Source organism: Calidris pugnax, unplaced genomic scaffold (genome assembly GCF_001431845.1).
Source record: "Calidris pugnax isolate Ruff unplaced genomic scaffold, ASM143184v1 scaffold31, whole genome shotgun sequence".
NCBI lineage: Eukaryota > Metazoa > Chordata > Aves > Charadriiformes > Scolopacidae > Calidris > Calidris pugnax.
The window spans coordinates 3,896,838-3,924,668 of record NW_015090786.1 but is presented as its reverse complement, the minus strand read 5'-3'; the positions used below and the strand labels follow the sequence as shown (position 1 = coordinate 3,924,668).

General features: G+C 38.3%; 1 protein-coding gene across 1 annotated transcript in view; it reads right to left on the bottom strand.

Moving 5' to 3' along the window:
* Positions 1-27,831, bottom strand: part of VRK2 (vaccinia related kinase 2) — a 43,397-nt gene that overhangs the window by 7,584 nt on the left and 7,982 nt on the right. Inside the window, exons 3-9 of the mRNA XM_014966442.1 lie at positions 24,349-24,404; positions 23,769-23,838; positions 22,852-22,939; positions 22,605-22,713; positions 20,748-20,840; positions 12,122-12,254; positions 1,713-1,833 (exon numbers count right to left, since the gene is read on the bottom strand). Coding sequence (XP_014821928.1) covers positions 1,713-1,833; positions 12,122-12,254; positions 20,748-20,840; positions 22,605-22,713; positions 22,852-22,939; positions 23,769-23,838; positions 24,349-24,404 — 670 coding nt within the window. The remainder of the gene's footprint in view (positions 1-1,712; positions 1,834-12,121; positions 12,255-20,747; positions 20,841-22,604; positions 22,714-22,851; positions 22,940-23,768; positions 23,839-24,348; positions 24,405-27,831) is intronic.

Below are 27,831 nucleotides of genomic sequence, written 5' to 3'. Positions count from 1 at the left end.
CAAATCAGTAACAGGATGTGTTCTCAAACGCATAAAGTTGGAGTACATAGATTAATAACCTTCAATTCAGTAATCTGTTGTTTAGAATCAGAAATAGGGGTTTCAATTTTGGGGGAACATTTAAACAAATTTTCCTGTAATCTAGCTTAAATTCTCATTCAAATGGAGCCTCTCCTCTAATTATGGTATGGCATGAACATTTCTAAACTCATATATACCAGCAGTCCTTAAATATGCCCTTACCAATGCCCAGTGCTTTGGCACAGTTGCTTTGTCACCCCAGCATCACATATATCTGGATGTCTATTTCTGGCCTTTGAAAACAGGATAGGCACCGAAAATTAAGATAGATAAAAAGGGGATGACCTGGGCAAGTTACCTAATACCAAGAACGCAATTCATTAGACTAATAGGATATTTCTGATAAATGGATTCCGTATCATTTTCCATGCGTTTCCTCTAAGCATCTGTCTGCTTGGCAGCCTGAAAACGCTAGCCATCTAAGGGTTAACCGCAAGGGAAGAATTAGTGAAGCAGCTTGATTGATTAAATTGATTTAACATTGAATTGTATAAGTGTTACCTTGCAGGGGGTTGTGTAATGATCAGAACTTCTAAAGGAGAAATATTAAACATAACACACGATGTCAACATTTACAGATGCAATCTGTATTATCCACCGTCTGCAGGCCAACCTTTTTCTCTGCTGAGAGCCGATGCCACACTGAATTTGCAGATTGATTTCCGTGGATCAGCTGTCCCTATTGTGTACCTCTGTTGTGACTTGCCCTACTTAAAAGTTTGCTGCCTTCTCCAATTGTGGTGTTACATTTACGGGGAGCTGCTCCTCCGTGTAGCCTTCTACAGGCCACTGCGCTGCACCACACGCACTTAACTCTCTCACGTCCCGACTGGGACAGCAGAGAGAGAAAACACTAATACAGTGTTACTTTAGTAAACTCTAAATGAGTCATGTTGGGATAAAGGAACGATTTTCATCAAAATTCTTCAGTATTTTGGTATTTGTTTGTAGCAGCAGTGGGCCTATATAACATAAAAAAATCTACCGAAAAAAATATCTAAAAAACAGTATCCTATAGAAAGTTAGATAAATTGAATGCGCATGTGGAAAAACTTCCAGAAGCTGTTTGTACTATAGTCTCTACAAAGCACCCATGAAGTTTTATGGAAACACACAACTTTCTGCAACCAAAAAAAATATCTAAAAAACAGTATCCTATAGAAAGTTAGATAAATTGAATGCGCATGTGGAAAAACTTCCAGAAGCTGTTTGTACTATAGTCTCTACAAAGCACCCATGAAGTTTTATGGAAACACACAACAACTTTCTGCATGAGCAGTAATGTCTGCACTAATTCACAAATGTTTTCTTTGAAAAAAAAAAAACAGTACTAAAAAAACACATAGCAGACTAAATGACTGTGTTCTGTGCATTTGAATTCATCATATCTCTACAGCAGTACACACACAGACATATGGAAGAGGGTATATATGCACATAGAGTTCACATTTTTAACTGCTTCTAACATCTCTCAATTAAAGGGAAATGGATTTAGCTTTCTTGTAAGGTGCTATTCTACAGGATGCAAAGCTTGTCTTTCTCAGGCATGTTTTGTTAAGCGATAAGGACACTGCAGGGTTCTAGGGGGTGTGTGTGTGCGTATGTACATGCATAGGGGGGTTTATTTTTACTTCGTTTTCGCAGACTGGACAGCTACAGGGTCCTTCAGGTTCTGTTCCCAGGGCAGCTTCCCACATATCCATTGCAGCATGCAGTAGCCAAGGATTTCAAGGTCACCTCGTCTGGACGGGGCTAAAATACAGGGCGGGGGAGAGGAAAAAATAAATTTAAAAAGAAAAAAAAAAGGATGAAGAATAAAAACTTCTTCTTAGGAAATAGAAAAGACTTTGATTGAACTAGTGTTGATGAAATATGAAAAAGCCAAATGGGCAAAGTGTTTTGTTTATTCAGCTGTATTAGACCTAAAACGCCCCGGCATTTGGCCACAGTCCACAGACAGGCAGTGACTTGTTACTGTTGAAGTAAGGGTCAGTTTCCTCACCTCCTCCAACTTCATCCTTCCTCAGTCTGGCCTGTCACATGGACTTGATCCCCATGGCCTCTGACATGATCCAGACAGCCCATAACCGAGTACCAACACTTTCTCAAAGAGCCAAGCAGTAAAACAAAGAAATAAATGTCTGCTGCTAAATTGCTAACACATGTTCCAGGAAGTCCATGGGGTCCACATTGGTCATGCAGGGACCCTGCGAGTGCAGACTAAACACTGATGGCCTTTCCTGTTCTCCTACACAGCTATTTGAACTTGGAAGATATGACAAAACTGCCATCTAGTGTACATTTACACACCAGTGGTGTCTGCTTAGTAGTACCACGAGCTGAAATCCACTTGCTGCTTCCCAAGTCCTGTGCAAACTTACAGCGCTGCTTCCAAAAGGAAGCCCTTTCAGGAACAACTTGCTCTCACTCTGCACACCCCAAACAGACACATTAACTACACAATACAAATACAGTGGATATAATTCAATCAAGAATTAACCCCATCCCCAAACATCTTCTGTGCAGAAAAACAGGTAACTGAAGTCAATCTATAGATTGACTTTTCCAAGAGAAAGAGCAAAATAAGTGCAATACTAATAGAATTGCTATTGCTCGCCGCTATTCAGCGAAAGCCAAACTTGAAAAAAACCTGACCAAGCAGGATTGCTGCAATATTTCTTTGTATGCATTTGACTTGCAGCCTATACTTTGCAAGTCAAGACCACAAGGAATCTGCAAAAACAGGAACTGTTCATCAGGATTAAAGACAGACAGATGTAGAAGTTTAAATTTATGCTTTTCCAAAACGAATTTGCACTTCCCAGGAAGGAAAGAAGATTTCAGATTTGTTCAGTACTTTTTGTCTAGCGTCAAGACTAGTAGTTGAGCATAGTGCTGTTAATCCAGCTGTAAACAGATATCACATTTTATGGGTCTTCATTAAATAAATTCCAGAAAGTCACTCAGCAAACTTATCTTCTAATTTAAAAAGTCATCTGCTAAAAGCTACGGTGCCAACACATCATAACTGTTTCTTGTTACTGTACACACATTATTGTAAAAGCAGAAGATTAGTTCTTATACAGTCTCTATTTTAACTGCTATTAGACTATGGGATTATTAAGGGCCCTTCAATCTAACAGAATGCTACACTATCCCTTGGGTGCCGTTTATTTTCTGCACTAGATTTAGCAACCTTCTAATGCAGGACTTGGCTCTCATATTAAAATAAAAACACAATCTCTACCACTTGCTGTTCGGTAGTGATTTCTTCAGCCATAAATCTCCTGTTAACTGTGGAACAATTCCATTCATACACATGTGTTCACAACTCCTTTTTCCATTATGGCAATTCCAGATTATAACCATACAAACCAGAATTTTTGATTGCAGATCCTCTAATTTTCACACAATGCTTTCCTTGCACTTGGTTGTGAATGATGGGCTACAGAAAGCAGCCTTTTGGAAAAAATTGTCAAAATTACAACAGACCACTTTTTTTCCACTGAGGGACTAATTGATACGAATCTGTAGATAATGCTAAGTCACTTAGATTTCAGAAGCTAACCTAAGATAACTCATTTTCTGACAAATCAGCCCCCAGAGAGTAAATTTTACTTCACAGTTAACAGTTTGGCCACAACTAATTACCTTCTCACTCACATGCAGATCTTCCAGCCATTTCTTGACTGTCACTAGGGCAGAGCCACCACAACCAGGGAGACGTGCACTAGGGAGACTTTACTAATCCCTTCCTAAAGCCACAGCGGTCAGCTGGGAAGGGGAGGGAAGTTATATGTACCTGAGCCATACATCACTGAACAATAACAGGGGAAATGTTTTACAGAGAGATGGTAAACTCCTGTATCACTTTATCTCCCAGGTCACTGCAAGTGGTACTACATGAAGACATTTACATGTGTTTTTCATAGAACCACATGAAAATGTCAGCGGTCGATTCTCTGACTGTACTAACTTATCCTTTCTCTCTGCTCCTTTGTCAGCTCGGTATTACAGATGCTAACTTCCTCAACTTTTTGTTGTCAGCTCGGTATTACAGATGCTAACTTCAACTTTTTAAGTAATTTAGATCCTTACAAAATAAGTATTCCACTAACTAATCTTTAATGAATTAATATTATTTATCAACAACAGAATAATTAGATTTTCACCCCAAATAAAGCACTAATGCATAAATTTCAACTACATATTTACTTGCAAAAATAAATCTGCTAATACAATTGGAGGTTACAAGAATTCTTGACAAACATCAACTGAGAGGAGTCAATCTGGCTTCATTTTAAATGTGATAGCCATGCAAAAATAAAACAATTCTGTTTGATAACTTGTCACTGTTACAAGAGTACACATTCAAAATAATACCTATTTAAATCAAATTATCTTACCTCTCTGTAGACATTTTAAATGTGATAGCCATGCAAAAATAAAACAATTCTGTTTGATAACTTGTCACTGTTACAAGAGTATACATTCAAAATAGTACCTATTTAAATCAAATTATCTCACCTCTCTGTAGACTAAAAACTTCTTTGTGTTTTTTTTTTCTTTCTTTTTCAATGGATACTTGGTTTTCGCTTTTCTATTAACCAGGAATATTTTTATTATTATTTTAGTCTCATATGAAATACTATTAATGGGAACATGTTGGCAATATTTTATTTCACAATATTTTTATAGTTTAATTTTTTAATTTGAAGATTTAAGGTCTGATTCTGTCCTTGTTCCTGCCAAGATAAATCAGGAACAACCCCACTGAAGTTAATGAATTAACAACCACATCAATGAAATCAGCGTCAGGCCACAAGTTTTATATACACCACAAACATCCACTCAATGCACAGGCACAGGGAATAACATAACTGAAGCAATTCACACCAAGATGGAAATACATTATGTACCTCTGTATACTGGATTTGACAGCTATCTGAGCCCTAATTTATCTTCAAATGCCTATTTCACAATAGATCATCAATGATATCACACTGGCCACAATATGCTTTAAAAACTACACTGCTCCCAAGAACCCATCCGAAACCCATGTAAAAATGGGAGTTTTCCTTTATGGCCCTTATTAAGCTAACTTTCTCAAGCCTTTTGTAAAGATGTAGAAGGCTAACGAGTGACAGATGAAATGTTCTTCTATTGTTTTTAATTAGCACTGTTACATTATAATTTCACCATTAGTGTTTCTTTCGATTGGAAGCTTTTCATAAAAACGGTCATTTTACTCGCCCATATTGCATCTACTTGCAGTGGAACCTCCAATTCTCCCTGGCATTACAGCATACAAATTCATGTTAATTCACAAACAAATATAACTCATACCATATCCATTAATCCAAAAGCCCATAAAGGAAAGGAGTGTTAACATGACCATGGAGAAATATAATTATGCTAAAAATGTATCATCTCAATGGTTTAATAAATGAACTAAAAGTAATATAACTTCTTAACTCAAGGTTGAAATGATAAAAAACCAGACAAATACAAGGACTTGTCAAAAACCAGTGCCTGTATTAGGGAGAGGAGAAAGGAAAAGACAAAAAAAAAAAATCTAACAATGAAGTATTGCTCCCCGAGGTACTGGTCAGCCTGAGGAGTTCACTGCAGCAGGATAGTGACTAACTGAACAGAGTGGGTGGCTACAGGAAAAAGGTTAAACATAGTTAAATTCATTAAAAATTGTAATGCTCAGAGGCCATTCTTTACAGTTACCCAGTCCCCGGCAGGGTGACTGCCAGCAGAGGCTGAGAACAACTCTCATCCCCTCACGAACAGCTCTGCACCACTAGCTTGGCACGTTGCTGAAGTACTCACTGACAATAACCACCACCACCCCATGCTGGACAGAGAAATCCAGTGCAAACATGGTGTCACCACAACTAGACTGCAACTCTTCCAGAGAACTCAGTCTGCAACAGGCAAACAAGTGACTTTTCCTGTGCTAGCTGTGGTCTCCCTGCTAACAAACACACGTGTGCACCACCACCTCCCAGCCAGCAGTTACACCTATCCACTGACCAGCAGGATCTAACTGCAGAGCAGCCTTGGCTTTGTGGTTGCTCTGCTGCCTCCATAATAGAAGAGTGCAGCCAGCAGCAGGATTCTCCTCTGAACACAGAGAGTAAATATGCATCAGGACTGGTGGGATGGGACGTGCTGAAAGGAAGAGAGCTGGGGTCCTGATTTGGTGGGGAGAAGTTTGTGTAATGGAAAGGTTGGAAGATGCAAGGGACCTTCACCACGAGATCTGAATGGGAGATAAAATGGTGGTGGGCAAGAGGTGCAGGTACCTGGTCAGAAGTAAAAGGTTCCAAGCTTGCAGTAAGGAGAACATGTGGCAGGAGAGTGGGGGCAGGAAGTTTTACTCTTCTTTCACATCTGTGTGGCAGAAAAAACATCACAAAGGTAAGGAGCTGTCAAGTAGGGGCTGACAAGCAGCTGTGAGATTCTCTAACTTTTTGAATTCCTGGCGTAGAGAATGAGAGCCAAAATTAACCAGCCAATTCCCAGCCACACTCATCAGTTGTGCTAGAAAGTTGTGATGGTCATCAGCTTCTCTTTGCTGCTTCTGGACATTCTTGGCAGGACAGAATACGCTTACAGAGGTGGTTATAGGAACCTATTCAATCTTCTTGCTAAAGCCTGACTCTTCCTTCGCTGACAATGACCTCCTGTTCTCTGGTCTGATTACTAATCCAACACTCAGAAATTAAAACATCTTTTTTTTTTTTATTTCAAACTGCAAAGTTCCAAACACTCAGAAATTAAAACATCTTTTTTTTTATTTCAAACTGCAAAGTTCCGCCAATTTTTCACCAGACTGGTTATATTTTCCTTTTATTTTAGGATTTACAGTTTGTCCTGCACGCAGTCTTTGGGAAACACATACCAAACTGCAGCAAATCAATAACTCATTTGACCGACAAAAAAATCCAGCAGTCTCCCTCTGAATCCTAACTATACAGGGATGGACACCAAATAAACCTCTTGATCTGGAGCCATTTAGAGCTCTGTTCTCTGGAAGCTATCCGGGCTCAGCAAGAATATGTTTCCAGGCATAGGTGTTTATATTCTTGCACAGCCTTCCTCTCAAAATGAACCCTGCATATATCCTAGTCAACCCCTGCGTGTAAAAGAAAAGGAAAAATGGACATGCATTGAGCTATGTTTTTAATATCAAATAGCAGCAGTTCTGTCAGACCAGTGGGGAAAATAAGATGCTGAGCTGCAGAGCTCTCCCTACAATGAGCCTGATGCCTGCACTGCCCTGTACAAACACAGTATACAAGCATTCAGATGGACCTCAAGGAGCACACGCTGCAATAATCTATTGTTAGCACAAAGAACTGGCTAAAATATAGTTCCATATAGGGAACTATACGGAAAACATAGTTCCAACTGCCTTCCCTAGCACAGGACATGAAAATTAAAGCATTTTTGCTCTATGAAGGCAGCTCAGAGAAAGCTTATTCACCAGCTACCAAAAAAGTGGCAGCCAGTGGGCCTGACTGAGGCAAACGTCATCAGACACTCCACATATCCATAAGCTTGTCAGAAGTCACCACTACTCTCTTAAGCAGCTTTTACAGCTCTAAACACAGACAGAGGTTCTGCAAGGATTTCAGTTGGGGCTCTATCCAATGCGAGAGATGGCAAAACTGCTGTGAGATAACTGTGAACCGCTGTTAAAAGGGAGAGGAGAGTTCCCTTGAAATCTATGGCAAACACAAATATATGCTGGAGAGAATTCAACATAGACAGTTCATACTCTTATGTTCATCAATGATAGCAAATTAAAACTGGTCTTACGCACTCAATGCACAGGACTAGAGTATTTAAAAAAAACTCAATATGTTAAGCGCAGTATATCTCCAGAGAAATTAGGTATTGACTGCATGCCTCAGTGAGTAGAAAATCTACAAAAATCCATAGGAGGCATTGATCCAAATATTACTTTTTAACACTAACTATGTAACAATTTTTTAAATGTACACTGGGTGCAGATATAATTCTCTTTAATTATCAATCAACAAACAAAAAGGTAATACTGTTTATACAATATGGTCTTTAAAAATGAATACAATGAATACACTCAAATACTACGCTAAAACTAACAATGCAGTTATTATGCCATATAAAACTTGCACCAAAATAAGAAGGTTTTAAATTTAAAAAGCCCACTTGCTCGTTGCAATGAGATCCAGCCAGCAAATACAGGAATGTTGATGGTGTGGGTCAGATCCTGTGGCAAAGCCCAGTTTGGGCCCTGTCTTATGTTCATCAATGATAGCAAATTAAAACTGGTCTTACGCACTCAATGCACAGGACTAGAGTATTTAAAAAAAACTCAATATGTTAAGCGCAGTATATCTCCAGAGAAATTAGGTATTGACTGCATGCCTCAGTGAGTAGAAAATCTACAAAAATCCATAGGAGGCATTGATCCAAATATTACTTTTTAACACTATGTAACAATTTTTTAAATGTACACTGGGTGCAGATATAATTCTCTTTAATTATCAATCAACAAACAAAAAGGTAATACTGTTTATACAATATGGTCTTTAAAAATGAATACAATGAATACACTCAAATACTACGCTAAAACTAACAATGCAGTTATTATGCCATATAAAACTTGCACCAAAATAAGAAGGTTTTAAATTTAAAAAGCCCACTTGCTCGTTGCAATGAGATCCAGCCAGCAAATACAGGAATGTTGATGGTGTGGGTCAGATCCTGTGGCAAAGCCCAATTTGGGCCCCGACCTGGTTCAAAGTGCACTCTAGACATAGACAGGGGATGTAACTGAGGTCATGAGGAACACTTCCAAACACCTGACAAGCCTGGAAGCCCCCTAGGCAGCACTGTGGCACAGAAGAGCCAGCCTGTGGGGCCCAAACACACTGGGCAGAGTGCAGGTGAGCCGTGCAAAACTAAAGACAAAACCAGCATGAAGAGCCAAGACACCAGGCAGGGCAGCTGCTCCCAGCCTTTCCCAGCCCAGGGGGAATTCTTCAGTTTCAAAGTCAAAGCCACCAGCACCACCAGCACCACCAGTACACTGGCACACACTAAATGAACTTGTCTGAAGGCAGTGATTTGCCATCAGCTGCCACCGAAATGGCACACCCAACTCAGCCCTTACCAGAGGCTGTCAGAAGAATGTGGACAACTTCTACCACCCAAAAGTGTTATCACGCAGCAGACGCTGGCAGGAAACTTTCTGGATCTCAGTGGACTGCATAACCTCTACATCTGATGAACTCCATGGAGAGCTTGGGGGATAAACAGGCACGCAGCTGGGTTAAACTCTTGATTCAACTAGGGAAACATCAGTGTTGATTTAAATTAGTGGGAAGTGGTTGCATTTGATTGGCTTTACGCAAGGAGGTTATCAGCTTCAAGCATTGCCAAGAGGCAGTTTTGAAAGCAAAAAATTCATAATTTTGTTTTAAGTTTCTGCATGTATCTCAAGCTGCTGTATATATTCAGGTAGGTACTTTATGAGCAAGACAAAATGTTCTAATTTGTCTAACTCAATACAGCAACTGGTACTATTCAGGAGTTTTGAGCTTTTGAGATATTTATATTGCTACATACATTCAAGAAAATGCACTCTGGAAAGGATCGCATTTATATAAAATAACATTTAAAAGTTAGAAATATATTCCAAGAGCACTGAAATAAAAAAATGCTCCATTCTGAAAATCAGGGTAACACGAGAATGAAGGCTGTCCGAGCAGCTTTAATTTGCCAACAGCGAAGCAGACTTTCAACACCTCTCAGAAGAGCACCCCACCTCACTTGATACGCTGACACTCAATCACGAGTCAGGAGCACAGGAGATGGCTGAGCAAAGAAGCACCTTTCCCCCAGCCGCTGGAAGGCTTTTAGTATCCTGAAACACTTCCTAAACCTCACAACAAGAGACGAGATGAGGGAAAGCAGTTGCTGCATTCTGCCATCTGGACCTGTGCAATCTCCGACAGAAGTCGCTGCAGATGCATATTTTCCCCGGGATGTTGAGAGACCTGCTGCAAATGGGAAACTCTGGTAATTTGACCTTAATGGATTCAGGCTGTTACAAGGTTAGAGCTGAGGCATTCAATGTGAAGCGTTTGGATTCTCTGCAACATACCAGATACCCCATCATGTTCTGCAGGCTTTTCCGGCAGGAGCCTCCGAAAAATCTGAGGATTTTCTGTTTGCAGCTATTAACAAGCAATAAATTTTCAAGTGTAAGATAGGGGTAAACTCCCTCAAGCTATCTTTCTGAATATTTTGTTTCCTGGAGTCCTCTGCTTTTCACCAATTCCATCATAGCTTTAGCTACTTGAGAGGGTACTCTGACCCACAGATTGCAAAAGACAACTCACACTTCGCACGTGCACACCTTTTGCCACTCACATCCGTAAAATTTCTGTACTCTCTCAAATAAAAGGAATTATCTGTCCTGTAAACAAATCAACAGACACCTGTCCGCTGGACAAACCAGCTGCTATAACTATCCAACTGCCAAATCCCAAATACTCCAGCTTCATCCTATTCTTCAAACAGCATCCACATCAAATACTGGTCCACAGCTCCATCGCTCACATTACCAGGAAAAACAGCCAGTCGGGTCTCCAGAAAATGCACTGTATGCTTGGCAGTGCTAGGAGAGCCTGAAACAGATGCCCTCTTCACCACAAAATATTTTTTAGCAGGTGAAATCGTGCAATTGTCTTACCAGCAAATACTTGACAGTCTTATTTCATTTTTCCTAATGACCAGAGTTAAACGATTGCAGGTTTTAACAGCGCTGGCAAATTATCAAGACCCTCTACATTACATGGTCAATGGTCCTTTTAATAGAAAAAGCAATAATATACAGTTGTTTGTGCCAACTAAAACTCGTTAGAAAGTATTAGTTTAAGGTAACAGTTCAGCAGCTATTAACAAGCACAAATTTCTACAGTTATCACTTGTGACACTATGATCCTAGCAAAGCTGGCAGCAGAAAACCATTCCTTTTGTTTTAGAAGATCTTAGGGGTGAGGGGGGGAATAGGAGAAAGAAAAGTTAACAAAAACACTGTTTCATAGCAAGAGTCAAAGTTTTTCAATAATCACCATTTTTTTCACTAGCATAACATTAGAATTGACTTTTTGTCTTGCTGACATGGCAACTAAGAAAGTTGTGTTGCATTGACCATATTGATTGTGAACAATGCAGCCATCAGTGGGACTTTGCACCATATATTTTCGATATTGACCTCCCATTCCCTTTTCCATGGCTCTATGGGCCTGCTATTGGATTTGGACTGCAGTGTAATAAACAGCTAAGGTTTAATTAATGGTAAATGAATACAAGACATAGGTTATGACTTTAACTAATTAGGGAATTGTTGAATTAAGTCTGCCTTGGAATGCAAGGCAGTACAATCAATATCCAATAAAAGGACTATGTATGTAATTTACCTGCAAATGTGTTTCCAATACCATCGAAGTGAGTTTAAATAAGTAAGATATATGAAAGGCTACTGGAAAAAAGATTTCAAAAAGTTAACACTTTATGGCTTCAAAAAAGGTTTTTCTCCTTGCAGAAGGAATGTCATCTTGAAATATCCTCTCATAACACAGATGGTGACACTCAGACACAGCTCTCCCTAAAGGACGGTGCAGACCTGAAACACTTTTCCTTGACAATGCAACATGAGCAAATATTGCCTCTGCCTCTACAGAGTATAGCAAACACAAACCAGTACTCCCAACATCAACCAATTAAGTTTAATGGCAAGCTCTTAGGGCATCTTGGTCAGCCTCCCAGTACCACACATGCAGCAGGCTTTCTGTTGTAATCGTGTGACTCCCCTTCCCACACTGGCGCCAGAGAAGCCTTCCCAGGTACACGAAAAGGTCACCACACAAGGGTCTGAGCAACCCTGAGCAATCCCCAATCGTATACATCAGCTCACACAGCCTGATTACTTATTCTGTAATCACTCCTCTGAAATAAAAAAAAAGAAACCTACCTACTCCCTTGTGGGCATCTATGCTGGTAAACTCTATTGTCCCGTTATGGCCCTTCCTAGGATTTTCCTGATACTGTTTGTGGTTCCCATTGGGACAATATCTGTAGGAAAGTCCATAATCTGCAAGATAAACCTGGAAGACATGAACAGACAAATGAATAATGCTTTTGTCCTTTCAAAGTATAACCTTTATAATTAAGTCTTAAGAAACTGATAGGTTAAGGACAACCTTAGATCTAAATTTTATTAAACCAAATGGTGCCTCAGGATAAAATATGTACAACTGGGGGCTATAACAGCTGCCCTCCCCATTTAAATCCTTCCACTACTATACTCTTATCTTATTTCAGAGTCGAGCAGAAATTCAGCTGTTTTATTTTGTTCCTAAGCTCCCTCCTCTCCAGGTGGGCATCTAGACATCATAAACTGCAATATGCTTTTTATGGATCGTCACGTTGCTTTTAAGACCCCTTCCCCTCCTTACTTAAACAGGCACATACACACCCCTGTTCAAATTTTCCATCAGCTGAGACTGTACAATGTCATAACAGCAGTGAAACTTAAAAGCCAGAGGAAGTCAGAGGTCACAGTTTCCCCAGCTGGACTGGATGCTAAGAGGGACCGTGACCAAAGGGCTGCTGGGCCTAACTGTAGTCTCTTCTTTTTGAATGTCACTGTCAATTAATTAAGTTTGTACTGGCCACAACTATTTAAACATTAAGCGTAAGATAAAACAAAGCAAAACAAACTAGCCCCTCCCAACCCAGAAAGCCATCTTAGTAAACCACTCCTGAATTTATAATAAATTTTAAAAAGGCACAGAGCCAGACTTCACTCTGAGTTACTCTGAAGCAAATCCATGGAGCTAAATCAGTGTAAGAGCAAAAAAAATTGGGTCCCCACTGTGTATATTTCAGCAAGTTCACGCATTCTGCCACATTTACCTTTCCATCCCGGCACAGGTGATTTTTTTATTTTTTTTCCCCAAAACACTTCACCATAGCTACCTAAATAACCAGAGGGAGGAAGCCACACAGTTTGTGAATGATGTATCGGGAGATGCACTTGCATATTCTTGGGACTTAACTGTGAAAGTATTAGCTGACTTAAACTTAGTCTCACTCACTTTTATGGCATTTGAAGCTGAAAACAGAACAGCTCAGGACAGATGAATTTTACTTTCTCTTCTTCTGCTGCCTGTCAAGACAAACATGCCATCTGGCTCCTACACCTCTATTTCTCTATAGGCACAGCGCCGGCAGTACTGCAGCCACGTCAATTCTGCCACTCACATAATTTAGATTAAGGGCACAAGTCCACTCTAGGAAGTTCAGATTAACATGTTCTTCCCTCCAACGGGGGTGGACTTAATACATGCACATGGTCAATTACTGCAGCACAGCTGACAAGCAGTAACTTGTTGAAAGCAACGGAATTTAATCACAGTCTGTCCACCCCACAATATCCCATAGGTTATTTTCTCACTCTGTCATTTTCACACTCCCACCTGGCCTTTGCCCCTTACATTGACCAGTTCTCACATTAGGTAATTGTTGTTTTTTTAATAAATATCCAAGTATGGTATTTTCACTTAAAAAAAAATAAAATGCTACAGACTGCTATTATATTGCCAATGGAACTGATCTCTGGGGCAAAAGCTAAATCATCTGAAGGCATATAGAGATCATTTCTACTAAATCATAATATATTATAAAGAAAAACTTTTTCTTATTCAAACCTTAGTCTTGTTTCCTCTTCAGTTAAAAAATAGTTTACCCTATAAAAGTCTGAAATAAACTCTTCTGGCACTCACTTGTAATTTAATTATGTCACACTTGGTAGAGGAAAAACAAACAAACAAAAAACCCTGAAGAAAACTTAACGCATTATTTTGTAGTACATTCTGTCGAACTACTGATTCCTGTTTGTGCTCCAGGCAGCTTCAAATCCTGGGATGGCTGGTCTCTTGGTTTTACTGTTTCTGCTGCAGGATCTGTGCTTATTTGGAGCGTGTAAGCTGGGACGCAGCACTCACTTCCTGCAGGGTGATGGCTTTTAAGACTGCTGAAGTCGTTTTTCACCTGACAGACTGTACAAACTGTGATACAAGATTAAAGACCGTAGGCACATTTAGAAAATCTGGGACAAGGCATAAACTTTGTTGGGTTGACCGATTTGATTTTCTCTTGCATCCGTTCTTGAGTGTATTCCTGATGCTCTGGTACCTGTCCTAATTGAGCCCACAGTCAGTGTGAGAGAACTAATTTCAACTACTCTGATACCAAGTTTTGTGAGTCTTCTGCATCCTTTGTGGGCTGGGAAGGTGGGACTAGGCTAGAAGCTGTATTTTTCCCAGGTTAAGTGGTACATTTTAGATTTTGCTCAACTATAGATTTCTGACATGCACAGTTGACCAGATACAATAAAATGAAATACAGAGGAGATTTCAACCTTTAAAAATTCAGGCTATGCCTTATATGAAAATGAGATTTTAAACATTAGGAAAAAACAATAGAAGAGCAGCATCACTGCCAGCTTTCTGGTTCTGTCTGGGCTCGGAACACCAGCAGCCTGGCCTTAGTGGTCTTTCAAACTACCTTAACAACAGGGCATCTAGAAAGTAGCCACAAACATTTGCTAATCAAACTTGAACTATGTAAAAAGTTAACAGCTACCCTACAGTTAAATCACAGTAACTAGGTACTCTTAGTCCATTTTTAAGCAACAGATTTGCTTCAAATACAGTCAGAAGTAGCATCAGCAGAACAGTTTTAAATTGATACTGAAAAACCCCTGCAAAAGTGAGAAGTAGCTTTAGGTTATCCTACCTTGTCTGATGGTGGCAAGACCTGAAAACCAAGAAGTAGTCACTTCTTAAAGCCACTCACGTGCAATCTCAACAACATCTATGATTGCACCACAGTTTGCTCCAGAAGCTGGTCATGAGTGTCATTGTTCAGCTTACTTCTAGCCGAGCCATTCATCACTTCCACAACTTTTACACCCAATTTTTTTCCACAAACATGCAACTGATGGTAGCCTCTCAAGGCAAAGCCTCTTGGCCACCAACAAAAATCAATCCCCTTCAGCTTGTACAAAACCTGCAATGCACTGTTACAACCTTGCCACAACCATTATCAGAATGACTACATTATTTTAAATTACCATTAATTTCATTTCATCAATTCTCATTATAACCCTTTCATCATTAAAAAGATATATAGTTCTTTATAGCTAGTTGTCACTTTTTGACAATATAACACAGCGTGTCCTTCCAAATCTGCTCAGAACTTGGTGGGTAGGGGAGTTAAGAACTTTGTAGCTTGTTGTGAGTTTTTTAAAGGTATAGGTAGGGGGAAAAGGAGTATTAAAGAAGATTGAGAAAAATTAAGTCAGTGTTAGTATGTATTTCAATACCATAAATATTTTTCAACTGCATGCTTTTATTAGGAACAATAAAACAAATAAGAACAAAAGCAGAATGAAACATATGTAAAGTAAGATAAAGAAGACACTTGAAACAAGAAAGGGTAAGGTATGATGACAGTGCAACAGTGTCATAAGCTGGGTTTAACGGTGTTACATTGTACACTCCTTCCCACACATTTATTCATTTTAACTCTTGGTTTTGCTCGGTTGTTTTTTTACACATCCCAGTCTGCACTACACTCAGCACTGCTTAGCACGGTCTGTTATTAATAGATTTTGTTATAGATTAGGAGCCAGATTTCTAAAGTCTTTGCAAATTTCATGCAACATGAATGTGCCCAACCAACTTAGTCAAACGAACAGCCACATAGGCACAAATAATTAATTATGTGCACAAGCAACCAGTCATATATTCAGCAGTCCTCTTACCCTTTCTGTGCATGACACCCAAACAGTGCTTTACATCTGAAGTGCTAAATATCTGCTAAACGTCTAAAATTTATACAACTTTTATATATTATGATATAGAACTGCACTGATCTGGGAAGTCATAAGCCTGGTGCTTTGTATTCTCATGGTATTCTTTGTCTTGAAGTACATAGAGCAAGAGATTTATCACTGAAAGGATAATAATACAGTGATTTTCTTTGTACACTTTCTTTTCAGTGTTTCCACTACTAGGCTTATGTAATGCACTGTAAATAATTAAGTAGATGCCTACTAATAAGAGGCAGATTGGTTGCTAATGGCCACAGTGCTGTCAGTTGACACTACACTATAAAGTAGCTTGAAGTCCATCTTGGGACAGCAAGCCTGAAGTATGGTGTTTGGGACAGAAACAGCATCTTTCACAAAGCAGAAGCCAAGGAAGGAGGAAAGCAGGTTAAGCAAAGGAGAGAGGGGAAGAAATCTTCTGTGACTTGTCAGTGGCAAATCCTGACACTGAAATCAATTCAGCTCCAAGATACTTGGGCCATTACTACCAAAAAGAAATTAAACCAGTGCAAACAATTCTATCCAAATGTAGCAGTAGGACTGATTAAGAAAATTAAGACCACCTGATTGTGAATCTACATCTCAGATCAAGGGCAGGAATCACAATGACTAATCTCACAATGAAAAACAGCTTAAAGTTGGAATTGCTTTCATGCACCTTTTTTCCATATGATCAATGTGTGAGCCCTGTATCTTCTACGCTGGTCCACTGAAAGCTATTCTTAAAAATTTTAAAAACATTTTTGTATTCTTCTTTTTTTCCCCCTTTTCGGTTAGAGCTATCTATGATAATCAACTCTTAGAATTTTATTCTCTAACTATCTTGTCTAAGAAATGCTTAAAATCAGAAACATTTTTGTATTCTTCTTTTTTTCCCCCCTTTTCGGTTAGAGCTATCTATGGTAATCAACTCTGAGAATTTTATTCTCTGTCTTGTCCAAGAAATGCTTAAAATCAAAATCAGAACCAAGGTGCAAATGCAATTAAAATTTAGGGCTTTAAAATCCAAATAGGCAACTTCTGGTGCAGACTTGAGTCTGCAACACTGCAGTATGTCTGCCCATCTATTCCATGGAGGGAAAAAAAGAAAATACTACAAGGTAATTGTTTTAAAGAAATATTCTTCCAAACCTTATTTCATTTATTTAAAAGCTCTGATTTTAAGCTCTTGTCTAGTGACTGCTTGTCCCTTTTAATAGTATCATAATTTAAATGAGTTTAATGGATTTGAATTTCTCTTTTAGAGTATATATCAATAATGCTTATTATCCTGCTTTATCATACAGTTCCTGCTATGTACCGAATTATCTTTAACTCGCCGCAATACTGAGTCAGTGCTTCACTTGTTCTGTAATTTATAGGTCTGATCTCTTCAAGTTTTCCTTCAGGCCTCTCCGAGATTCATGGGCTGTGTACTTCCCTCAGTACATCACTCCTGTTCTGTCAGTCATTGTGCTGGGTCCATGTTCTGAAACATATTGACTAGAGAATTGATCTTCTGACCTGTAACTCTCCGAATGGCCCCGCTTCCTTCTATTGAATAGAACTGCAGCAAGCTGCTCTTTGAGGTCAGTTGATTCTGATCTTCTAACCATTTCTAAACATCATTTGGAGGTCACAGAGTGGCAGGACCTTTACTTTATTTGTTTCTCTGCCTTGCCACAGAAGGTAGGGGATGGCAGTATGGATTTCACACGTTCTTTCAAAAAGGGGACTATGATATTTATTGGCTGTGGTGTAAATTTACCAAGTTAATTTACAGAACAGAGAGAGAGCAGCAGCAGAAAATCTAACATAGAAAAATGGTCTTTTTTGGAACTGCAGGAAGTCAGTGATAAATTCGCTCATAAGAATATACATGAACAGCCACTAAATGACCAAAAAAATGCAATGTTGAGAATAAAGGTACACCTGCTTTTTTGAACAGAGATTTATGCCTCTTCACCAAAAAAGAATACAGAAATATATTTTGAATATATATATTATTTTTAAGAGATTTGTTTTGGAAAGGAACCCATAACTAATTTCTAGAACTAAAGAACACTTCCAACTTATTTTCTCTGAAGATCCTAGACCTAAAGAACAAGAACCCACTAGCATAAAATTGTTAACAAAAACTCACCACAGAAATTGTTCGGTCAGACAGCTTTATTATGGCAGCTCCCACTGGAGCTACACATCTCTCAGCTTGTGTGCCTGAGTTTGAGTTTGCCACCAGCTAGATGCTCTCACTCCCTATTCATGGGATGAGGTTGATCACTTTACCTCCCAGTACCATTGTTTTAAAAAAAACAAGACCAAGGCAATCTAGCCATCCACCATTTTAGCAGAGACAGAAGGTGGGACAAAACATTTCACAGGCGTTTGGTAGCAGTATCAGTGCCTGAGGTTTTATCTAAAGTGTCTAAGGTTAGTGCAAGACTGCCAAATTAAAATATAGCACCTCCAAAAACAGTTTAGAGGATACAGGACAGGATATCCCGTATCGCTGTCATATTTAGTCAATGGTAATGCTCCACAGAGCTTCCCAATGGGAACCAGACATGTCTGGAATAGGAAGGAGCCACTTTCATGGCAAAATTACATGCAAATTAATGGCACATGCAAATAGCCAGGACATGACAAATGGAAAATCACCTGTGTGAATACACATGTACAGTTCTGAATACCTGAAGTCTGGTCAGAATATTGTCCCGTGCTGCTCCTAACCGAGGTAAAGAACAGTTCCTGAAGTATGGGGGCAGACAGCACATCACAATCAACAACTCCAGGGGGACCTTTAATTAGTGGCGTGTGTAGATCTGCCAGTTTTAAAGTTTTAGCTGTGGTGTTGGTGAGATTATTCCTTCTTTTCATGCCCCACAAGCCACAGCGCATACATGTTTCAAGACATTGTGCAAGCTGTGTCTGGAAAGTAATTTTTTATTTGAGCAGAAACAGTCCCATTAAGCCATCTGCCCTGCAGTGTAAGCTAAACACAGTACCCATTACCTTAAAATACATTTAGAAATAATCCTCACTGTCATGGCTGTAGACAGTTATAGTATAGTTACCATGGCTTCAGTGAAATCAGCACATCTGTGGCCACTAGCAGAATTTCTGAGGCCCATGCCTAGGAAGTTCTTAAAAATCTTAAGAAATCTTAAGAATATCTGAACAGCTCTAAGTTTTCTTAAGCACACAAAAATGAAAGTTTAATTCATACCTTACAAATGCAAGCTAATACTAGAAATTCTCTCCTGTTAGGTCTTTTGAATTAGAGTGTGAACTTTTAAAAATGTTTTATAGAATAATTTCAGTGGAAAAGAAATTTTACTAAAACAAAATTCTACACTAAATCTCTCAGCAGTAGCATACACTTTGTACATGTTGATCTAGGAGCTACTTAAACTGGAATATCTATTGATTGATTTATTTAATAAATATAACTTAAGCTATATTTTCACCTAGAACCTCTGTCCAGTAACTCAGATTATTTTTAGTTTGTCAATGAATTTACTACTCGTGAAAAAATCCCCACTAGTATCGCAGGATTTTCATGCAGACAACATTAGAAACAAATCAGAAAATCACCCCACAATCCAGCTAATTCAAAAGCAGCTGATCAAAGTCAGTTACATGTCTTCAAATTTTATGATTACTGTAAATGGACACTTCTAGAATTATTTCAATGTGAAAAACAGCAGCATATCTTGCTGTCATAAAAATACACAATAGCCAAGACAAGAAAAAAAGTCAGTTCAGTTACATTAATGGGTTTGGGTAGCAGATTGTTTTGCCTCTAAATAGCCTCCTCCTCTGGATTCTGCAACACCATAAACTGAGGTTATGTACTGGATTGTCTAAAAACATGGTGGTTTTAACAGCCGTGCCATTTTTCAAACTGTGTGTTTTAGAAGGCTGGAAAGTTAAATTTGACTCAACCATTTAACTTGAAACTTGTAAAAAACAGATATAGTTCAACGGTTCAACCTCCAATGGCAGTAGCTGTTTTGCACAATTTGTTTCTTCATCACTGCAGCAGAAAACCAAAAATTGACAGAAAAGAAGTACTCCTTACAGCTAATTAAAGTTAAGTTAGAGATGTCCTTTTTTCCTAAATTATATTTTCTCCAAGAAAAAAGCATACTTAGGTTTTAATAACTTAAGAAAAAAAAAAGACACCATAAGAGCACCTGGATTATAATAGGATCAAAAGATTTGTTTGAAAATGTTTCACCAAAACACTTCAATTTCAAGGCTAGTTTTAGGCTTTAGAGTGTTAGAGAGCATCAGCTTTAATCCTACTTACCTGTTATATCCCCTACAAAGAGCAGGACAAAAGAGCTAGTGGCATGGAAACACAATTCAGCACAATATTAGAAAGCCAGAACTTCCCAAGAATGGAAATACAATGGGCCACATCCTCAAATTCTACTAATATACTTATATTGGCATAACCTAGGACAGTAATTAGAACCCAGAACTAACTTACCCTCTTGATTAGTTTACCCACCCATATCAGTACCCCAGGCAGCAGAGCACAATGAGGACAAAGCAGAGCTTCTTTCTCAGACCTTAAGCTCCACAGAGCCACTCTTATTAGATTTGTCATGACAAGATGTGAATGTTCAAGCATAAACTTCTTTTAATACACAAATTGTTAATATAGAATATACATAACTATTAAACAGTAACAGTGTAGATAAGTAAACATGCTTACCTCGTGCGGGTTGGTGTAGCCCAAAAGTAGATTTGCTGCTTTAATGTCACCATGAACATACTCATTTTCATGTATATATTCCAAAGTATCCAACTAGGAAAGGATTTAGAACAGAAAAGAAAACATCATCTTCTCCACTCCGCCCCTAACCCCACCACCAAATATTTCTCACTTATACAGTAAAATCAAGGGCTGCACAGACTGAGCTGACAAATTTGTTTTAAGTTAGAGCACAAGGACTACCCACTCTGTCCATGAGGCCTGTTCCCACCAAGCGCATAGCTGATGGCAAATCATAAACATGCAACACTGCCATGAGGTGTCCTGTGTAACCACCTGTGAGCACCAGCTTCTAAGGTCAAAAAGCAAGAATGAAACGTTGAGAACACCAATCTCTTAAAAAGAACAAAAAAAAAAACCCAAAAAACCTGAAGATTTATAATATATTTGATCCTGCCAGTTATCATACGACCGGCATTTCATGTCACCATCCCCTTGCATCATCCTCCTTCTTCAGCTCCTTACTGAGGTATGATACCTCTAATTGTTATTAAAGAACATATTTGCATTTGGTAACTCATACAAAGAACAATCTAATCCTGGCTTTTGGAGGGTACAAAGAGTCTGACAAGTTTCACCCCCCCCCCCCCCCAAACCCCGAAGATTTATAATGTATTTGATCCTGCCAGTTATCATATGACTAGCTTCTAAGGTCAAAAAGCAAGAATGAAACGTTGAGAACACCAATCTCTTAAAAAGAACAAAAAAAAAAACCCAAAAAACCTGAAGATTTATAATATATTTGATCCTGCCAGTTATCATACGACCGGCATTTCATGTCACCATCCCCTTGCATCATCCTCCTTCTTCAGCTCCTTACTGAGGTATGATACCTCTAATTGTTATTAAAGAACATATTTGCATTTGGTAACTCATACAAAGAACAATCTAATCCTGGCTTTTGGAGGGTACAAAGAGTCTGACAAGTTTGTCAATTATGTGACTACGTAAGTCCTTCACTTTTTTAAAAAAATTATTATTATTATTTAGGTTAAAAGGAAATTTCAGCGGTATCCAGTCTAAACCACCTGCTTCAAACAGGACTAACATAAGCTAGATGGGGTTGTACAAGAGACTGAATAGTCAAGTTTTAAAAGTCCCCAAGGATGGATGTTACACAGCCTCTGGGAAGCACATGCCAATGCTAAAATACTCTTTCTGCAAAAACTTCTCCTTCATACTCAGAGTTCCTCTTCCTTTCGACCATTACCTCTCATCCATTTACTGTGCACCTCTGTTCAGTAAAAGCAGTCTTTCACAACACAAATGATATTACAAAGGAGCATGTATACAATCTTCTGTTAGATGTGCCAGTCAACACACATTTGAAAACAAAACTGATATTTGCAGACTAGCCTAAAACTGGGCTGTTCAGCAAATACACCAAAAATTTTGCATGCAGGGCTTTCAATTGTAAACTTTGACAAATATGGATGTCTAATACAATACCCTTCAGACATTGGGGGTAAAAAAAAGAATCAATACATGTTAAAGCATAAGAGAATAGGCTTACACATCTCAGTCTAGACACACATTTTGAAGTGCATGGTGTATGTTTTAGTCTATTAGAAAAATATTTTGCTGTAAATCCACCAACTTCCAGTCTGCAGGTGGTCCTGATTTTCTATTTAATACTTATTGTATTAAAAAAAAAAAAACCAACATGAAAAATAAGAAAATCTATAGCATTTACACAAGTTTAATCAAAAACTCAGGAGCTAACTAAAGGAACTATATTAGAAAGATAGTTTTCTAGCAAGTTTGAGACGTAGCAATTTCCTCTCTCTCTGTACATACCATTCGTGCCCCAAGTTGCAGAACAGTGTCCTTCTTAAATCTGCTTCCACAATCTTCAAAGATTCTTTGAAGGTCTTCCCCTAGTCTCTCCATGACCATGAATCTATAGCTATCAGGAAATACAGAAAAGGGAGGAACCTTTTAAGACAAGACTGCAGGTTTGTGTCAGATTGAAATGACTTATATCCGATTTGTTGCAAATGGATTTTCACTCAATTTGAGTCTTAATTACAATTCATCTTATTACCTTTTTCCCTTGTACTCAGCCAAGCCTGATCCCCAAAACACCGGAATTCCTAAACATCTTATTTTTTTGAGACTCATCCATTTTCTTACTGTAATAATGATAAAAAAATAACATTGGGTTAAAGGTAGCTAGAGAATTTAATGTTTGGTGTAAGTTTGTTTGTTGGTTTTGTTTCAGCTATCAAGCCAAGACTTTGAATGAAACACAGAAACAAATAAGACTTATTCAGCAGTTTGTATAGCAAACAATTCAGACCACAATGTTACTCTGAAGTTCCCCACATTCTGCAAAAAAGCAGTAGTTTTTTGTTCTAGCAATGTGGTATTTTGTTCCCTTAGAAGGCAGATAAGCAATTACCAATAGCTGAAGAAATAATTCCTTTAGAAGCTCTACTTTATTCAATACAGAATGCTTCAAGCTATCAAAAGTGCTTAAGTCTACCAGCAATCTAAGTCATCTAAAGTCTTTAGGACAGTTCCCATGAATAAATCACATCCATGCTCAAGGGTCTGCAGAATCAAGTGCGTTGATTACTACTAAATCCTATGATGATTACACACACTCTTAGCTCTGCACATGGAAATAGTTACTAGCAGAAATACAATCACCAATTAGTTCATGTAGTACCTCTGTACTAAGGCAGGCCTCTCTCTGAAGTCCATTCAGTATTGTGCACTCTGAAGTGTGCACATAATAAATTTGGCACGCTTCTATTCTCCCTTCTGATCAGAAAGCACAAGGCTGACATTCAAGTAAAGAAACCTATAGTAATCTAAAATTATTATAGCACCAACTAGAATTAGTTCAGTGTATATGAAAAGAGTTGGCTAACAAGCTCTAAAGCAACAGCTATTAGAATGAGTTAAACCCAAACTTGTTCTTAAATCTGCCCGAATCAGAACTGATATATTACTTACTATGCTCTTGTTTTGCAGCCCTCTGGTAGAATTTCAGTTCAGAAAATAAGGGGCCATTTTCAAGATATTCCTATTGAGAATAAATAAACTTAGTATCATAAAATGCATTAGAAAGACATCAGTTTCTAAAGAAAAGCATCTGAGAAATTCAAAGACAATGAAACCTCTTTTTTTCCCCACCTCCCTTATACAATGCCATCTGAAATGCAATTTTAACAAGTAGCTAAAAAGAAAAGTTGTTTGGCAGCATATTTCCATAAACAATATAGATTCTTTCAGGAATTAAGACACTATTTTCAGAAATATTGTAGATCAGGTGTATATAAGTTCATAGTCTGATTTTCCTTACTAAACTGTTGAGGACAGTAATCAAGGAGAGAAACAAGTCAAGGAATACTGTATGTCACAAAAATGCCAATTTTTCCCCGAGCAGGGGAAGTATATCAAGATCTAAAAAACAGGGGAAAAGAACAAAAGCTACAAGCATGCAATACAGACCCAATGCTGAAAATAAGGATAGATAATTAAGAGAAAGAACTGCATACAAGTGAACAATTTAGAAATGAGATCTACACATTACCACTTTAATTACATGCACTGCATCATCTTCTACAGGAACATGAGTTTGAGGGGAAGCTGCAAAATGAGAAAGAGATGAGGATCAAGCTGTATGCAACAAAATAGAACTGCAAACAAAGACCAAGCTAACGCTGTATAAAGTTACCAAAAAATACACGACAAAGATACCCACTGTTTTGTTTGAAGTCCTGCTTTTAAAGGTTTTGCCAAGTTCAAGGAAAAACAAAACAAAAACACCACAGACAGTGAAGTTTTAATCAACAAGTGCAGAAGCAATTTTAACCCACGTTTTCAGAACGCTCTCCCTCGATGCTAATTAAGGAATAAGCAGGATTTCCCCATTTCACGTTTGCACCACAATGAGGTATTCCATTATAACAGATTATGTTTAAGTCATTCCAGTCAATTGGATAACCACTGTATTTGGTTGCTGTCAATCCACTGTCGTGACAAAGACACCACTTAAAAGTTATGACCTACATTATGCCTCTAGACAGGATTGTCTGCTTTCCTCTATTACAAATTAATTTGGCCCTAAAACCTTGATTTCTATTCTGACATTATTTAGACACTGGCTTAAGTTAGGGATAGCACAGCCACCACCTGCCTAAAGGGGAGATGAGGGATTGTGCCTCTTAGTGCAAGTAGACATTTCAAAACAATAATTGACCACATGTGCCAATTACAGCCCAGGAGACAGAACCTCTCTGCACAGACAATGCAATCCTATTTTCTTCTGACCCTGAGAGAACTATCAGTTCTCTCTGATACTACTGAAGCTACATAGAGCTACACTGGGATTAAAATTTAATGAGACTAAATCATCTTTTAGAATGATCACTGAAAAAAACCTAAAAAGAATACAGTTCCTAGGAAATAAGTGTCCCTTTCAAACTTCTTATAATGATCAAATACCAACAACAGTCCAGGTGTGAAACACTTCAACTACCAGCACACACAAAAATAGACGACTTTTATCCGCATAATAAAAATCAAGTAAACTTGGATCTAATCAAACCATCCAAGCTTACATTTTTTGATGGTCAGAGCATAAAAGTATTTTTTACAATGAACAGACTCCGTCAGCTGCCATCTTCCTTCAATTCTATTCAGCATCTGGGTTGAATCTGGCAGCACACATACCCCAAACACCCACAGAGTCCCCACTGCCTTCTGCTTGACAGTTCCCCATGTGAATGCTTCTGTGCAATAACATATTAAGATAAAATGAACATTCCTAAAACAAGAACTCTGGAAGGTATCGGCTATCCATAGACTCAAACAAGTAGCAATCACATTTAGAATACAATTTAAAACTATCATACTACCAGGAAGGAAATTCTGGTAAACTTTGTTCTTACCATAGTATTGAACTGAACTGGGAATTAAGGCACAGGTGCTTAAGCCTTAAACTTTCTCTGCCATGTGTAGACTAGGTGTTAATAGCTAAAGACTTCAATTTAAAGGAACACATCCCATGTGTTTTCATTGTATCCAACATCAGGTTACCCAAACAGAATTAGATGTGCTCTCTTACTGACACAGACTAGAAAAAAACTGTATATAAGAAAATGTATTTTAATACAAGTTACTTAACAATGGTTTGATAGATATAGAGAGGCATCAAATGTAAATGTATTTGAAAGAGTCTGATCTAACTTCCCTGTAGACATCTTGACATTTTATAAAGAGAGGCCTCATTCATGGTAATCTGGAACAGACAGTAACAGCTGTCAGGGTAATGAAGAAGAGCAATTAACGAGAGGTAGCTGAGCAAAAGGGTCTAACCCTCATGGTTCTTACACTGTGGCGATGTGGATGCTTTTCAGAGTCACACTGAAAGAACATCCTGAAGAAAAATAAAAACAAAACTAACTGCAAATCTTTACAATATGAAAAGGGAGAAAAAGTCAGACAAAGCTCAAAAAGATACAGGAAAAGATGCTCCACAAAATGAGTAACATGACATTCAAATCCACAAAGGGAGAATGATATTATTGACTTTACTGCACATACATGAAACAAGGCATAAAATTCACAGTGAAAAACACTCTAAACTTCTTACACAGATAATGCTTAGGCAAACATACAGATAAGCAGAAGTTGTATACGTACCTTTTATTACATCTTTTTAATTAACCATTCATTTATCAGCAATAATATTTTAACCACAGCTTAGAAATAAGACAGACTATTTTTTGTCCATAAATATACATAAATGGTTTTTAAAAAATTGTCTCATTACTATGTATAGTTATTTAACAGACTGGAAAGGCTCCCAAGGTTTAACAAACAGTCTGATTACATACCTCATAGACCACCACCACATACTCTCCTGCGAGTTTAGCTCATAGTTAATTACTGTATACTCGTAATTAGCCATGTGCTAGCCTCGTTCTGTGTGGTAGCACATGGCTATTTATAATATTACAATCAGTTAAATGCTAGACTGCAGGACAGTAAGCAGAGACCCTGCAGGATAGCAATGCTGATAGGCAGGAGGTCTCCAATGGCATATAAGTACACACATAGAGTACCAGGAGCACTATATGGTGAGATTATGTTTGCAAAGGATATCTTGAAATAGCATAACAAGCGTGAGCATTCCCAGTTTACAGTTTATGTTTGTGCATCTCTAGCTGATAAAACCATCTCCTTACATTTGGGAGGAGGGGTGTTGATGTATGCACACAATCAAAACCATTGTCTGCGTAATTGTTAACTGGGAACAGTGGTGCAAGATGAAGCTGTGCAGGGGGCTGTGGCTGTTTCCATTTCATGCCAAGACGAGTCTCACAAAACATTTGCTAAGGGCAAAGGGCACAGCTCTATTTTCTCTTCATACCACAATCACAGCTACCATGGCAGTGAAAAACATACAAATTTAAAATGCACTCTGAAATAAAGCAGTGCAATAAGATTCACAGTCTTCGCCATAATTTCCAACTGTTGAGCCTACGTAACACAGAAAATAACTTAAATCAACCTATGTCCAGAATTCCCTAGTTTCACCCAGGCACAGCAGTTATGGCCTTATCATCCACTTCAATCATGAATTTCATCCGTTTTGTTGCTGAGTGCCACAACCTTAATTAATGTAGCTTTCTAAATGTTAATATGACATGGTAACAAAAGAGTGTTTCTGGATGAACTGCGATTTCCTACAACCACACAGCACAATTGTATGCAGTCTGACAAAGCAACATGCCAATTCTATTTGCCAGTTCAAACGTGCTTGTTGTAGTTTTAGCAGTTAATTTGTGGCAGTCACATTTGGAATATGGTGAAATATTTTCAATGGCTCTCACAGAACCAGTTTTGTTGACAAAGTTTACACAGTGGAAAAGAAAACAACATTGATTTGGCAGTTTGAAAAAACATCCCCGCTCTTGTCCACAGCTGGTGTCTTTGCCACTGCTGGATATTTTGAGGATATATTTGTTAGGGAAACACAAATAGAATTATTTTCAGAAGTTCTTGGGTT